The sequence below is a fragment of the Salvia splendens genome, chromosome 8, assembly GCF_004379255.2.
Source record: "Salvia splendens isolate huo1 chromosome 8, SspV2, whole genome shotgun sequence".
NCBI classification, from domain to species: Eukaryota; Viridiplantae; Streptophyta; class Magnoliopsida; order Lamiales; family Lamiaceae; genus Salvia; species Salvia splendens.
Window position 1 is genome coordinate 6,292,197 of NC_056039.1, and position 15,304 is coordinate 6,307,500.

The 15,304-nt window shown below is 37.0% G+C and overlaps 2 protein-coding genes across 4 annotated transcripts; one reads left to right on the plus strand and one right to left on the minus strand.

Moving 5' to 3' along the window:
* Nucleotides 1–2,890: 2,890 nt before the first annotated feature.
* Nucleotides 2,891–6,775, plus strand: LOC121744318 (heparan-alpha-glucosaminide N-acetyltransferase-like). Of its 3 annotated transcripts, none has more exons than XM_042137818.1 (13): nt 2,892–3,211; nt 3,324–3,461; nt 3,648–3,729; nt 3,943–4,019; nt 4,159–4,265; nt 4,820–4,949; nt 5,184–5,300; nt 5,411–5,502; nt 5,667–5,733; nt 5,798–5,891; nt 5,994–6,085; nt 6,169–6,312; nt 6,564–6,775. In XM_042137818.1, the coding sequence occupies exons 1-13, from the start codon at nt 3,029–3,031 to the stop codon at nt 6,702–6,704; spliced, it is 1,464 nt and encodes a 487-aa protein (XP_041993752.1). In that variant the 5' UTR covers nt 2,892–3,028; the 3' UTR covers nt 6,705–6,775. The 3 variants fall into 3 exon arrangements, with proteins under 3 accessions (XP_041993754.1, XP_041993752.1, XP_041993753.1); XM_042137819.1 differs by having other exon boundaries at nt 2,893–3,211; nt 5,813–5,891; XM_042137820.1 differs by lacking the exons at nt 4,159–4,265; nt 4,820–4,949 and having other exon boundaries at nt 2,891–3,211.
* Nucleotides 6,776–11,050: 4,275 nt separating this feature from the next.
* Nucleotides 11,051–12,163, minus strand: LOC121743926. The gene has a single exon (XM_042137330.1). It carries the CDS (start codon nt 11,803–11,805, stop codon nt 11,284–11,286), a length of 522 nt encoding a protein of 173 aa, XP_041993264.1. The 5' UTR covers nt 11,806–12,163; the 3' UTR covers nt 11,051–11,283.
* Nucleotides 12,164–15,304: the final 3,141 nt, after the last annotated feature.

Consider the following 15,304-nt stretch of genomic DNA (forward strand, 5'->3'; position numbering starts at 1 on the left):
TTTAAACTATAACATTCCATTAATTATTTCAAATACTATTACTTATTCAAAAAAATAAAAAATACATAGGAAAAAAACCAAGGTCAAAGTTTTCTAACGTAACAATGGAGAATAAAACCAAAGAATATTTACTCTTTTTCGTAACAATGGAGAATAAAACCAAAAGAATATTGACTCTTTTTCGTAAAAATTAAATATTTACTTATTAACTGGTCCAAACTCAAATTAGTCATTTTGTGAAGATGGAATATGGACTTATTTTATATATGTGCTATAAAGAATACAATAAAAAAGTGGAATATTGAGAGACAAATTTTTTTAAACCACGAGCAAATGCTGGAAGAATTGATATTGACTATTATTTTTTTGGAGTGATTAATTGTATTAAATCTCTAATTATAATCCCTATTATGTTGATAAGTTGGACATATTACAAAACTAACTAACCATGTTTAAAATATTTAACGAAATGTATTAACTTAAAACACTAATAATATGATTCATGTAAACTTAAAACATTTTGTACTAATTTGAAACATTTGTGAAACATTTTGTATGTATGATGTAATTAGAATTAACGGTGTTAGTCGGACTTGACGGAATGTATTATTTTAAAATAATAGGTTAACTTTTTGTATGAAATACGTAAACTTAATATTTTTTGTAATAAATGTGAAACATTTTGTATAAAACATGTAATTATCCGAAGATTAGAAGTTAGCGTTTGACGGCAATACATTATTAAACTAATCAACACATAATTCATTTTGTATTTTGGATTAAAAAATGCGAGTATCTGGTAAAATTATGAGGTAGTATATAACGAGGAAATGCAAGAAGCACTAAACATTGTAACTAGTAGCTTATTAAAATGAGCATCATTAAAATACCATCTACGATTTAACGCACATTCCAACGCTATTTAATTATAGTATATTAAAAAATATTATTGATATTTTAATTTTATAACCATCATTTTATCTATTTTCTCTATTATTTCAAATAAATAAATTAATTAAAGGATTATTTATCTGTAAATACACAAACTTTCAGCATATTTGAATTTTTTTCCATAACTTTTAAATTTAAATGTTAATACACGAATTTTGATTGTTTCTAATTTTTCCCCAATAAAAAAAGTTGGTCAAATTAAAGTTCATATGGAGTACACTTATTATATTACCATCTGCGTAGCGAAAGGTGGTAAATCAGTAGAATGATTACCATTTTATTATTCATAAATAGTAATACTTTAGTTTCACGATTTAAGTGATTATGTAAAAATTTGTATATATTAATATTTTATTTTTATTATACTATACTTTTTTTAAATGATGTAATGTTAAAAATGTTAATGAAATATTATTATAAAATCACTCTCCATAGTTATAAATATAAAATACTTCATCCGTCCCTAAAAGTTTGTCGCACTTATTTTCTGCATTCGTTTTGTAAAAATAATAATAAATAGTTAGAGTATAAAGTAAGAGAGTCTTAATTTAGCTAAGACTTTTATTTACATTATTTGATATCTTATTTTACTCTCCATTCACTTTAATTATTTATTACTCCCCCGCTCTCCATTCACTTTAATTATTTATCACTTCCCGTCCTACAAGAATATGCATTTTTTTTAGGTCATCCACAATAGGAATAGCCCAGCAATAGCCTAGCCATAGCCTAGCCACAAACTCCTCCTGCCACATCATCAACACTAAAAATCCTCCTGCCACATCATAAATAGCCCAGTCATAGCCTAGTCACATCATAAATAGCTCAGCCACATCAATAGCCACATCACTCAAAATTATATAAAACAAATAATTAACAATCACACAAAATACGCAATTTAATTTACGATACATATAAGAGAAAATTCAATAATATTATTAAAATTTAAAAAGTACATTAATTAAAAAAAATTACATAATTAACAAAAAAAACTACTGTCGTGCAGTCATCCGCGCCCATAACTCTTCAATTAAATCGCGTATATATAGTGTTTCGCGTATATATAGTGTTTCGCGTATATACAAGTGGTGCGAATGAAAATGACGGGCAAGTCGCGTATATATAGTGTTTCGAAAACAAAAAAAAAAATTAAAAATTCGCGCTAGGCGGTGCGCTAGGCGATCCGGATGCTGCAATAGCGCCTAGCGGATCGCCTAGCGCACAGCCTAGCGCCACGGAACCGCCGAGCGCTAGGCGGTTTTTTTTCGCGAAAATCGCTGGGCGGCTGCAATAGACCGCCTAGCGCCGGCGCTCGGCTAGGCGGTGCGCTAGGCGCTATTGTGGATGCTCTTAGTCCGTCCCACAAGAATATACACTTTTTAATTTGGGAAAGTCTTTTATCTCTAATGAGGTGGGACCCATTATCCACTAACAATACTTTAATTATTTTTTCTCTCTACCTCTCTCTTACTTTACGAATTTTACATTAAAACTTGTGCCGACCAAAAAATGCATATTATTTGGGGACGGAGAGAATATTAATGAAAAACTCATAAAATTCCAAAGTTTGGAGAAATTCTAGAAAAATCTCGAAAGTTCGAATACTTTTCAGCTTTAATACTTGTCGCTTTTTGCCACATTGGCACTTCCAACATATACGATAGCTTTAATTTTAAAAATGGGTTTTTTTAGGAAAAAACTGAAAGTTCATAAATTTAGATTAAGAAAGAAAAAAACGGAAAGTTCATACATTCAAATTCAAAAATAAAATTTCAAGAAGAAAATATAAAAATATTGAAAGTCGATATATTTACGTACAAATAACCTAAGTAACAACTAATCGAACGATTGATTTTTGATAAAACTTAGTACTCCTACCCCGTATAAAATATTAATAACAATTTCAAATATATTAAAATTAAATTAAATGTAAAAACAAGCAAATTCCGTTAGTAGCTAAACCATCAGTTGAATTACTGAATATAGTTCTGAAAAAAAAGTAGCCAACGCCAGGTGAAGACTCCGATAAAATTTGGATAGTACAATTCGTTCCAGAGGCGGCGTAGAACAGCTGCGAATGGCTTCAATCATGGCGGTATCTGCTGACGCCGGCGGAGACCGTACGCCGCTTCTCCACGACTCTAACTTGGAATATTCTGGCGGAGAGGCGGAGCCGGATATACCGCCACCCCCTATGATTTCAACTAATCCTAAACAACGCCTCGTATCGCTCGACGTTTTCCGAGGACTCACTGTTGCGGTTCGCCTCCCCTAGAATCATAGAATTACTCATTTAATGCCGTGATTTCAACTTCCCTTTCATATTTTATTTTAGTTTTTGATTTTTGTAAATTTGAACAATTTTTTTACAGTTGATGATATTGGTTGATGATGCTGGAGGGGCATTTCCGTCAATAAACCATGCGCCGTGGTTCGGATTGACTCTCGCAGACTTTGTTATGCCGTTTTTTCTCTTTGGAGTTGGTGTTTCTGCCAGTCTCGTGTTCAAGGTATGAATTAGTTTGAAGCTTCTCTACAATAACAAAAAAAAAAGGAAACGGAACAATTTGGAATTGATATGATTTTCTCAATGATTTGCTTTCAATTCAACAAGTAGACTTCAATTGGCAATCAGTTCACTTTATTTCTGTTAAAAGTAGTAGTAGCTGAACAGGCTTTTCCCGTTTCTGATGCAGAAAGTAGAAAACAGATTAGAAGCCACGAAGAGAGTAATGGCAAGATCTATCAAGCTCTTTCTCCTAGGAATGATCCTTCAAGGTAGAATCGTAGTGAGGTTTAGTATTGAAATTGTCTTACCAAGGGTATAAAATTCCGTGTAGGAAGTATTGTTATTATTGTTATCCCGAGATAGTTGAATTGTATATTGGTACTTTGCCTCTTTTGAGGTGGAGTTATTAGTGGCTGAGCCCTTAACATCAATTGCTCTTTTGGTCACAATGTTTGAATAGTCTCTTTGGTATATATGCTTAGGTGGTTATTTTCATGGCCGTGGTGATTTAACTTATGGAATTGATCTGGAGAAAATACGAGTAATGGGTGTGCTACAGGTATCATGACCTGCCCTCATTCTTCAGAAGTATGGTGTTAATATATGACCTTGATAGCTCTGTTCTTGTATCATTTCATTACATACAAAAGTAATGCAACTTCTTAGGTTGTCATCAATTGTAACTTTCTGTGTTCTAGAGGATTGCAATTGGATATATGCTGGCTTCAACTTTGGAGATATGGCTTGTAAACAATTATGCTGTTAATTCAACAATAACATTCGTGAAGAGATATTCGTATCAGACGTGAGTATAAGCTCTCTGTTTTCGGAATATTGCTACTCAGATCTTCAAGTGAGTGAGGACAAATTTAAATGATAATAATTCACAGATCATTTTATATATAATCTGACAGAATCTATATATAGTTATTAGTCACTGGAAGGTTTAGATGACATCAGACGAATTTTGTTTTAGGTAATTCAGTATAGTATTGTTCCTTCAGCATACAATATACGGAGTAAAGTGCAAAAACACAGACACACATATATAATGATACTCCCTCCGTCCCCTAATAATTGTCCACTTTGGCTCCGGCTCGAGTTTGAAGAAATGTAAAGGAAAGTGGGTTAAAAAAGTTAGCGGAATATGAGTCCCACTTTTATATAATATTAGTTTTATAATAAAATGTTAGGGAAGAGAGTTAGTTGAATGTGGAGCCTACTTACCATTTATGGTAAAAAGTGAAAGTGGACAATTAATGGGGGCGGACGAAAATAGCAAAAGTGGACAATTAATGGGGGACGGAGGGAGTATAATCTATGTAATGTTATAATAATATTTTCTTTTCTCTTATGTAGCGTGGCTGGAATTTTAATAGGTGTAATATACATGGGTCTGCTGTATGGCCTATATGTTCCAGACTGGAACTTTGATGCATCTAGTCTCAGGATGACCCAACGAACTCTACTTGGTTCTAATTCTCAAACTGTGAGTCAAAGTGCAGAGATCCCTTGTGGAGCATTTATATCAGTATTTGTGAAAGACATTTGATATGTGCTTTGAAAATCAGTTTCATACATTCTTATTGCGAAATTGAATTCATCTGAAAACAATCTTTAATTGTACAATACTGCTCCAAATTGACTTCGTCTGACACCTAAAGTATTAGTATTTGCCATTATTTGTAAGTATTGTACTCATCATCTACTTTCACATTTCCAGGTCTACTGTGGAATAAGGGGTAGCCTTGAACCTCCTTGCACTGCAGTTGGTTTCATTGATCGAGTTATTATCGGTGAAAATCATCTGTATCAACGTCCTGTATATAGAAGAACCAAGGTTGCTATTTGAAATTCTTCTTGCTATGCTTTTAAGTTTCTTCTATAGGGTTCATTTATAATTTTTTTCAGCACAACTCATCCATCTATACGTGGCTGGTTCATCTACAGGAATGCAGTGTCAATTCGCCAGATTATGGTCCTCCACCACCAAATTCCCCTGCATGGTGTCTTGCTCCATTTGATCCAGAGGGCATTTTAAGGTTATGGATGAATTAGTTTTTTTTATCTTCCATCATGAATCAGTTAAAGTGGGGAATTTGAATGATAGTTTTCAAAGTTTTGTTTATACTCTTTCGGTTAAGGTTCTGGTTATTGATAATTGCAAACTAGCCTTTGTTAATAGTACTTCAATTAATAAATGTAGCTCTCTGATGGCTGCCATTACATGTCTGGTTGGGTTGCATTATGGGCACATTCTTGTGCACTGTAAGGTAATATGTGTATTTTCTTCTTCCTTGGATATGTGGATGGAGGCCCGTTCTCATCATATTCCAGTGTTCCATTTTGCAGGATCAGAAGCAGAGAATAGTTATCTGGTTTGTATCATCTCTCCCTCTTCTGATGTTGGGCTATCTTTTAAGTGTCACAGGTACTTCCATTTTCTAGTGAGAATCTCTGCCTTTTCACTTCCTGGAATGTAGTACTTCATATTCCTGGAAATTGGCTACTATATACTCTTCGTTTTTTCCAGGTGTTCCACTTTCTAAACCACTGTACACATTGAGCTATATGTTTGTCACAGCAGGAGCATCTGGTGTTCTTTTGACCGTTATCTATTATATCGTGAGTTCCTGCCGTGAATAGTTATCTGTTTTGTCACCTCCGTTGGATTCATTATTGACATTCAATTAAACTCTACAATGTAGGTCGACACAAGATGCATTAGGAAGCCTACTCTATTATTCCAGTGGATGGGAATGAACGCTCTTGTAGTATATGCTCTAGCTGCTTGCGAAATATTTCCAGCCGCTGTTCAAGGTGTCTACTGGCGTTCACCCGAAAACAATCTGGTAATCCTCCATCTCAGTATCTCCACAACTTTCTGGTTGTCTTCTCTCGTACTACTACATTCTTCACATGCCTCTGAAATCATTTATGCAAATACATGTCTCATGTTTCGTTCACTAATCCCTGCCTCGTCTATATATTGATCTGATATCTAATGAATGCGACATGACGATGGTGAAACATTAGATGTAACTCGAAAATTTGTTTAACTTTTTTTCCCGTTGCTAACTGTGAAAAATGGCGTTGCTCGTAGGTAGACTTGTCGGAAAGGCTACTGCAATGGGTCTTCCATTCAGATAAGTGGGGTACGTTGATCTTCGTTTTTGTGGAGATCTTATTTTGGGGTTTTGTTGCTGGTTTCCTGCATTTGAAACGTGTATATATAAAATTTTGAGCTTGTTGACTATACATTATAACCTCACTTTTTCAAGTAGGTTGCCCTTGGCCTTGGGCATTTGTTGTTTAGTTGCTGGAAATATATACTCCCTCCGTCCCGGACTACTCGCACATTTCTTTTTCGGCACGGAGATTAAGGAATGAGTGTATAGCAAAGTCAACAATTGCGGCTGTAGGTGATAATTTTTACTAAAAATGGAAAGAGTGCAAATAACTTGGACGCCCAGAAAGGAAATAAGTGCAAGTAGTCCGGGACGGAGGGAGTATATGTTACATGTAGAACGAGAGTAATTTCTTAGAATGGGTGAGATTCTCTCTCTTGATTGACAAAGACAAATCGAGAGAAATGGAATGACCGGAAAGATGAATAGCAAAATTGAACTATGAGATTTATGTTTAATTCATCCTAGCATAAGACCATCAGCAGTGGGGCGCCCTAAGGCGCGCCCTATGGCGCGCCACGTCAGCATTTTTATCCTTCTTCTTCTCCTTCTCCACCTGCAGTGGGGCGCCCTAAGGCGCGCCCTATGACGGCCACATCATCATTTTGTTGTTTTGTTTAATTAATTTAACTATTTTCAAATAAAACGTAACGAGTAAAAAAAACGACTAAATAACAAGCGGCGAAGTTTTAATAAAAAAAATTACACCATTCAACTAAAAAAATAAAAAAACTAAGTCGGGCCAATTCTCAACTTCCTACGCAACTCATCGAGTAATGCACGGAGATACTCGGCTTGTTCGGGGTCGGTGCACTTCTTGAGGGCCTTGTGCGTCTGCAACATCGTCCTTGCCATCGACGCTGTAGCTAACGACGCAAACGCGGTGGCCGTCTGCGTCGGGAGCTCATCCGGGTCCGGAATAGGGGCGGCAGCGGTCGACGATGACGTCGCGGTCGCCTTCCCCTTGGTCTTCGCAACCTTGATGCCGGGAGGACACCGGTGTGCCGGAACTCCCTTCATCCACGTACGTCCGGTTGAGGTCAACCGGGTTAGTGCCGCTGCCGCTGCTCGTGTAGTCACCAGCTTCGGTGACCTTCGTCCTCTTCGGCGCACCAGTGTGCAGAATTCCACCTTGGAACTTCTGCTTCTCCCTCAAGAGAGCCCAGATGGCCTCGTGCTTGAACTCGCCGAACATCGACCGGTACGACAACATCGCTTTAGAGCGCACGTCGTGCACGCTCTCGCCGCTCCCCTGTGACCACACGCACTTCTCGAACTCCACCGAGTACAAGTTCACTTGCTTCTTGATTTGATCCCAGTGCTTGCGGAGTTGCTCACTCTTGCGCTTGTACGCGGTCGGCGGCTTGACCGAATTGTAGAGGTCCGCGATGCGCTCCCAGTACGCGGTCTGTCTCTGGTTGTTGGCGAATATCGGATCTTCCGATATATCTACCCAACACAGGGCCAAAGTGAGAGTTTCGTCGTCGGTGTAGTTCGTATGGCCGGGGGCGTACTCATCGCAGTCACCGGGAGGCGGCAACTTCTGCGCCCGCTGCCGGTTCCGCTTCGCCTTCCCCTTGGCGGCACCGGTCGCTGCGGGGCGGGATCGGCCGATGCGGTTGGGCGGTGCGGCAACGGCTCTATATCAGACAACCCATACGATTCCGTACTGAAATCGGGATCGTAATGGGTGTTGTCGCCGAACGAACGATAATCGCCGGGTTCTGTACCCGGCCAATGCGCCTCTCCGCTAAACGTAGGGCTATTGGGGCTTGAATCCATTTCGTAGTAATTATGTAAATGTAAGTTTCGAAGATGAAATCGTGTGAAATGAAATGTTACAAATGAACGCTATTTATAAAAAAACGAAACCGCGTGCCATCGTCCGCGACCTTCACAATGGGGCGGACGATGTCGCGGACGATGGCCATCGTCCGCGACGTCCGCAATGGAGTAGACGATGGCGCGGACGATGGCTATCGTCCGCGGTTTAAGTTGAGCCCGAAGCATAGGCCGCGACTATCGTCCGCGGCCTATGCCACACACCCACAGTGGGGGCGGACGATGAATGGAGCGGACGATGCGCGTCATCGGGCGTGCCATCGTCCGCCCATTGCGGATGGCCTAAGCTTTTGAGAGAGAATGAAAATTATAGCTTTTCTTTTTATAGGTATGAAAATGATGGTATTAAGAGTGGAGGCAGGTCGATGCCGGTCAAGGTTGTCACGATATCATTAATTATAAGCTTTGTGCAATTAAAATTAAATAAAAGTAGGATGCTTCAAAAAGGTGGAAACCTGTGTTATCGAGTACACAAAAATCTGAATTCTGAAACACCAAAAATCATTTTTTATGATTACAAAAAGTTAGAATTACAGCTATACATCCGCGCATTCTCATCAATGCTTTCAAAATCTAAATTTCACTCATTATTTTTACAACATTAATTTATTATCTACTACTCCTAGGCAGTGTAAATCAAATAAATATTCTTTTTAATAACAACGCATGTATACCAATTAAAATGTATTCTTCGTAAAATACAAATCCTTCTTGAAAATGATTTTACGCCAGATTCTTAAAATAAAACCTTGTAATACTAGTAATCCATTCCATTAAAAAAAACTAGTAATCCATCCAATTAAAAATAAAACGTTTCTTTTTAAATTTTCTTATTAAAAATGATAGATAAGTAATTTTTTATAATTGTCTAGTTACTACTAGTATTATTTTATTTTTCTTAAACTTTTTTCCTCTCTAAATTAACAGAAGAATAAATATTCTATATTTTAGTCCGAAAATGAAGCATTAAAACGGATGCTCATAGTTATAGCGCTCTCTCACTCTCCCCTGTTCTCTAGTATGGAACAAAGCGGGCGGCCGAGTTTCCGATCTGGCGGCGGAGAAAGGAGGCTGGAAATAGTGAGCGGAAGAGGCTACTATAACGTCGCCAACCAAATCCACCCGCCGGCGAGTTTCCCTCACGCCTCGCCGCCGGTTCGCATCGACGCGACTCAGGCGCCGAAGCCGTGGGGATTCGGTGGCCCGCGAATGAATCGGCGGAAGCGGATAGCGAGATACAAAGTCTACACTGTTGAAGGTAGGGTAAAAGCTTCCTTGAGAAATGGTTTGCGCTGGATCAAAAATAAGTGCTCTCACATCATTCATGGCTACTGATTTACCATTTTTTTTCCTTTTAATTTTCAACATTTGTTTCCTGCATGCTGGTGTATTTTCCCCCAATTTCCACCATCATATAAAGTTTTCATTTTGAGATACCAGTGCTTGCTGTTGTTTGTTGTATTTTTCTTATAACGAATCTGCTCTTATGATTAAGTGTGGAAAAAATATCGTGAATCATTTAATTTATGATTGAGTAAGAGATAAATCGTTCAATTTCCGTCTAGCATTAATAATCCATTAGTAATGATTTTATTAATCTTTTCTTGTTCTTATAAGGTTTTCACTGAGTAACTATTAATCAATTTAGGCATTCTTAATTAGTTTCCCCAACAAATTCATGACACGCCCAATTCGAGTAGAATGATAAAGGATGACGAATTCGAACAAAACCAAACACGATCCAGCATAAAGAGGAATGAAGGTGAAAAACAACAACAATTCGAACAAACAAATTGTTTACAACAACGCTCATTATATTGACTGAAATTTTTTACACAAACTAAGTGATGGTTTAGTAGTGGAGTGGTTAATGTTAATGTCCGTGAGTCCTTGTGATATGGCCTTTTAATTTCTGCTCACTTGTCAATAATAATAAAAAAAACTTATCCTAGCAATAGCATAGGTGGTGATGCAACCAATTCATCATAACCCAACCAATTTGAACATAGCCAGAGAATGGTGTGGCTTAGAAATCTATAACTTATTGGCAGAAAGAGATGAGGGCAACCCACAGCAACAGGGTTGTTATCAGGGTTCACCAAGTCCAAATCAACGACGACGACACACACCACCTCCGAAAACATTGAAGGCTACGTTGAATGTCAACAATATGTCATCACAGCCACAACCCACACATCAAACCAAGGAGAGTGACGACCATGAAGAGTGATAGTCCATCCTAAATCGAAGAAATTAAACAAATATTACTCCATCTAAGTCTTCCTTTTTTTAATTGTCACATTAAAAGTGACAGTAGTATTTCCTAAAATTGAAACATCATCATCTCAATTTTTTCAGTCTTTTACTTTATTTTCTCACAAAATAACACTATAAAAAATCTTGTGATGATAAGCAAATGTTTCACATTTAGTTAGACGTATGGAGCATACATACAAAATTCTGAGAGGGGCATTTGCATCTCACTACCGCCTCGAATCATCAAAAATACGTCTAATCTCTTATATATCGCGGTATATATGTATGAGAACACGTATGTATGTTAGTATGTAATGTGTATACGAGTTTATTCATGTTACGATCATGTGAAATACAGTGATGGACAAACCACGCACATACCTACGTGTATACGTCGAGTTCGTGTACGTTATACACACACACAGACATATATACATATATATGTATATGTGTGCTAAATATGAATCAAATGAAGCATTCCTTTTCTACTGAATGCTCGCCTCCAACACAAGTCAAAGCAGATGGAAATTTGATTAATTAAACTCCCCTATCCTGACGGTGGATCGAGTTCTGGTGGTGAATCGATTTGTAAAATCGAGAGATGAATTCCTCCGCCTTGGCGTCGATCAACTCATCTCCGTCAATCGCGTCGAACACCTCATCCGGATCTCGCTGCTCTTCCTCATCCTCGTTGCACAGATCCCGCAGATTCGTCGCCGATGCGTACTGGCTCATCGTTCCGCACGACGAACCCGAGCACGACGGCGCCGGTGAAGCCGTTCCGTCAAATCCGCCGCGCGACGGAGACGCCGGCACGTGCAGCGGCCTCATCGACTGGACGATATTCTTCCATTCGCCGCCGCCGTTGCTCTTCTCCTTCTTCATCGTCGCCGCCTCCTTTTCGCCGGTGCGCTTGCGCAGAATGTTCAGCGCCGCCCTGAATATGCCAAAGGCGCCGCTCTTCTTCTTCTTCCTCTGCATCTTCTCGGCGTTCAGAGGCGGCGGCGGCAGGATTTCGTCGGCGACGTCGACGTCGTAAGCCGGATTGAATCCCGTCATTTTGGTATGTATATATATGTGTGTGTGTGTGATTTTGCCCAGTCCCTTCCCTGCTATGCAGGGCAAATATGTATGAGAAAGGCTTATGGGATGAGCTTCATAGCTGCATTCTCAGATCTATATATACACACACAATAAATAAGAATACTAATTAGGTAATTACCTTACTATCCATTAATCTCGAACTAAGAATGAATACGCCTATAGTAGAATCGGGGGTAAAATGATGAATGACGGTGACAAATTTTATTTGAGAGGAGGAAAGTGGTTTTCGCGGGAATAAATGGTGCGAAAATAGAGCGGATTATCTAAACCTACCTCACATAAATTAGATTGTTGCCTTGCGGTCATTAAATTTTTTAAATTTTTTATTTGTATAATCGTGTGTTTGTAAATATGTAAATAAATCGAACTAAGTTGGGAAAAAATCGAGTTTATTTTGGATTCTAACTTTATTTTCTCGCCATTTGTGGAAAGTTTCAGTGGATATTTGATTCAGCCACTTAGGTAAAAATCTCGTCCCACAAAATTGTTGGGTCGACGACTCAGGCCCTCTGGCCCAATTGTTATATTTTAAGTAGCCCACTAGTTATATTTTAAGTAGCCCAGTAGTTATCAACTATCAAAAAATTCCAAATTAATTGGTCAATTATTGCTAAATGATGTTTCGTCTGTCTCATGGTACTTATACTTTTCTTTGGTCGTAAATCAAAGATTAAGTAATTAATATAATTATATTTATATTTTAAGTATAATAAAGAATTATTGTTAAATGATGTTTCATCCGTGTCCCATGCTACTTGTACTTTTCTTTTCTTTTTTTATCGTAAATAAAGATTAAGTAATTAATATAATTATATTAATATTTTTAAAGTATAATAAAGAAATATTTAATTAACTCTAATATCTTAATTAAATCTCTAATTCTTACTTAAAATATAAATATTGCTAGTAGTTTGGGACGAATCGAAATGAAAAGTGCAAGTAATATGAGACGGCTCCGTATTTGGTTGCCCGATCTCTATCTCACCGTACTATCAGCAATAAACCCTTAAATATATGTACATTTTTAATACTCAGACAAACTAAATTATTTGGGCATGTCTTTCTGAATTCTATTACTTCATTATTGTCATAGTTTGTTAGTAATAATACACTAACATCAATCTTTTTATATTTAGATGTGGTATTTTTTATTCATCAATTATCTTTGTTGTGAAACAATAAAATTCAAGATATGGCAGTGTGTCGTATAAAAATAAACAAAATCCCAGCACCAAATTGGCAACTTGCTCTGCATCACGCTCTATTTCATGACAACTAATGGTTGTTATTACTAGTATTTTATTGTTCATATTTCGTTTTTTGTTTTAACTTTATCAATCCCCAATCAGTATTTTCTGATTTACACTAGTATTTAGTAATTTTTATTAGAGCATTATTGACTTATTGTCATATGATACATCATAAATTAAGTTTATAATACTCCTACTATCAACCAAAGAGTACAAAATATTTCGTTATAATCTTATAGTATGATTCTAGCAATGATGGAAAACGTCGTAATTTAAAAAATATTTTGCTCTAAATAATAGTAATTGGGAATTCGAATTGCCACAATTACATAAATAAATGAGGGTTTACATTTTAAATAATCACGCTTTAGCACCAAAAAAGTAATGGGAAATTAGTCACTAAAACCATAAACTTTTCCTAAAATTTGGTATTTCCCATGAACTTTGAAATTGGTATATAATATCACAAACTTTGCACTTTGTTTGGTATTTCCCACGGCATGTCTATTACTATATTTGACTAACTTTCGAGGCATTTTTATCATACTTGACACAATTAAATCTAGGGGTGTCGAAACGGGTAACCGCGGATACCCAAACCCGATTTCGCGGGTACCTGTACCCGAAAACTTCAATATTATACTACCAAATACCGACCTGTATAGTTATACGGGTAACCCGATACCCGCATCGGGTATCCCAAACCCGCAGTTACGGGTACCCAAACCCGCAGGCATAATTTGAATCGTGTATTATATTATTCAATGATATTATGCTTTTAGTTTTCGCTATCATCAATGCTAGCCATCTAATACAATAATTTTATGTACATGTTGTAATTCTAGAATGGATTTTGAAATTGTTGCTAGTTGCTACACTATGATTTTAGATTTGTATTTTTTTTTACTTTGTTGTATTTGCATAATTTCCAACTATTAACTATGCACAAATATGGTGATTTCTCATCTCTTAAATATAATATGACTACATATGAAATATAATGCAAATCCAAATTTCAAATAAGCAAATATGATAGAAACATCAAGCATGTCTAAAATTAAATCACCATTCAAAAGTTTAATATAAACTGATTATATATAAACTTGAAACTAATTAACTAAAATAAAATATTTTAAAACCCTAACCCTAAAAATAACGGGTATTATCGGGTTTAACGGGTATACCCGCGCGGGTAGCGGGTATATCCATACCTGCAAAAATTTAAAACAAACTACCCGATCCCGCCCCGTTTCCCTTTGTCGTCGGGTAGCGGGTCGGGTTGAGGGTTTCCCGATACCCGCTACCCGTTTCGATACCCTTAATTAAATGAACGTGGATTTCAACGTGACTTTTTATCCTACATGTTATGAACTTAAAAAGTGATTTAAAATATCATAAAACATACTCCCTCCGTTCTATAGTAATTGATGCGTTTCTTTTCGGCACGGAGATTGAGAAAATTGTGTTAGGTGAGTTAAGTAAATGAAAAATAAAGTGGAAAATGAAAAATGTAGAGAGATAGAGAGAGAATAAAGTAAGAGAGAGTAAAGTAGGTGTGGAGAAATGTGTTGACTTTTACTAAAAAGAGAAATGACTCTATTACTATGGAACGTACTAAAATGACAAAATGACTCTATTACTATAGAACGGAGGGAGTATCACGGTTGCCTACGGAAAATAAGATTTTGCTGAAAATATCTTATTTGAGTGAGTTTGAGAAATACCAAACAAAATGCAGAGTTTGTGATATTGTAGACCAATTTTAAAATTCATAGAAAATACCAAATTTTAGACAAATTTCATGGTTTTAGAAACCAAGATCCCAAAAGTAATCGAGCTACTAATGAGAGATGACAAAACTTCCCGTGGAAGGAGACCAGGGATACAAGTAGGAGTATTATTTAGAGCATCAACAACGGTTGAAATCCGTCGTCCGTCCGTCCGTGCCAGCGGCGCGGCAACCGCTGCTCGCCGCTGCGCTCTTGCCGCTGCCGTCCGTGCCAGCGAGTAGCCTACATGTCAGTCTGTGATTGGCCAACGGCAATGCCGTTGGCAATTTATTTTTTTAAAAAAAATTGGATTTTAATTAAAAATTCGATTAAAAAAAATCCCACTTCCCAAAAAATTATATCCGTTTTCTACCCCCTTTTAATTTATTTTTCAATTTTTTCCCAAAAATACACATTTTAATCTATAAATACACT

Excerpts from the sequence above, each read along its gene's own strand:
- LOC121744318 (XM_042137818.1), top strand. The coding sequence starts at position 3,029 with ATGGCTTCAATCATGGCGGTATCTGCTGACGCCGGCGGAGACCGTACG. Across the intron at positions 3,212-3,323 it reads TCCGAGGACTCACTGTTGCG|TTGATGATATTGGTTGATGA; the intron begins GTTCGCCTCCCC and ends ATTTTTTTACAG. Across the intron at positions 6,313-6,563 it reads GTTCACCCGAAAACAATCTG|GTAGACTTGTCGGAAAGGCT; the intron begins GTAATCCTCCAT and ends CGTTGCTCGTAG.
- LOC121743926 (XM_042137330.1), bottom strand. The coding sequence starts at position 11,805 with ATGACGGGATTCAATCCGGCTTACGACGTCGACGTCGCCGACGAAATC.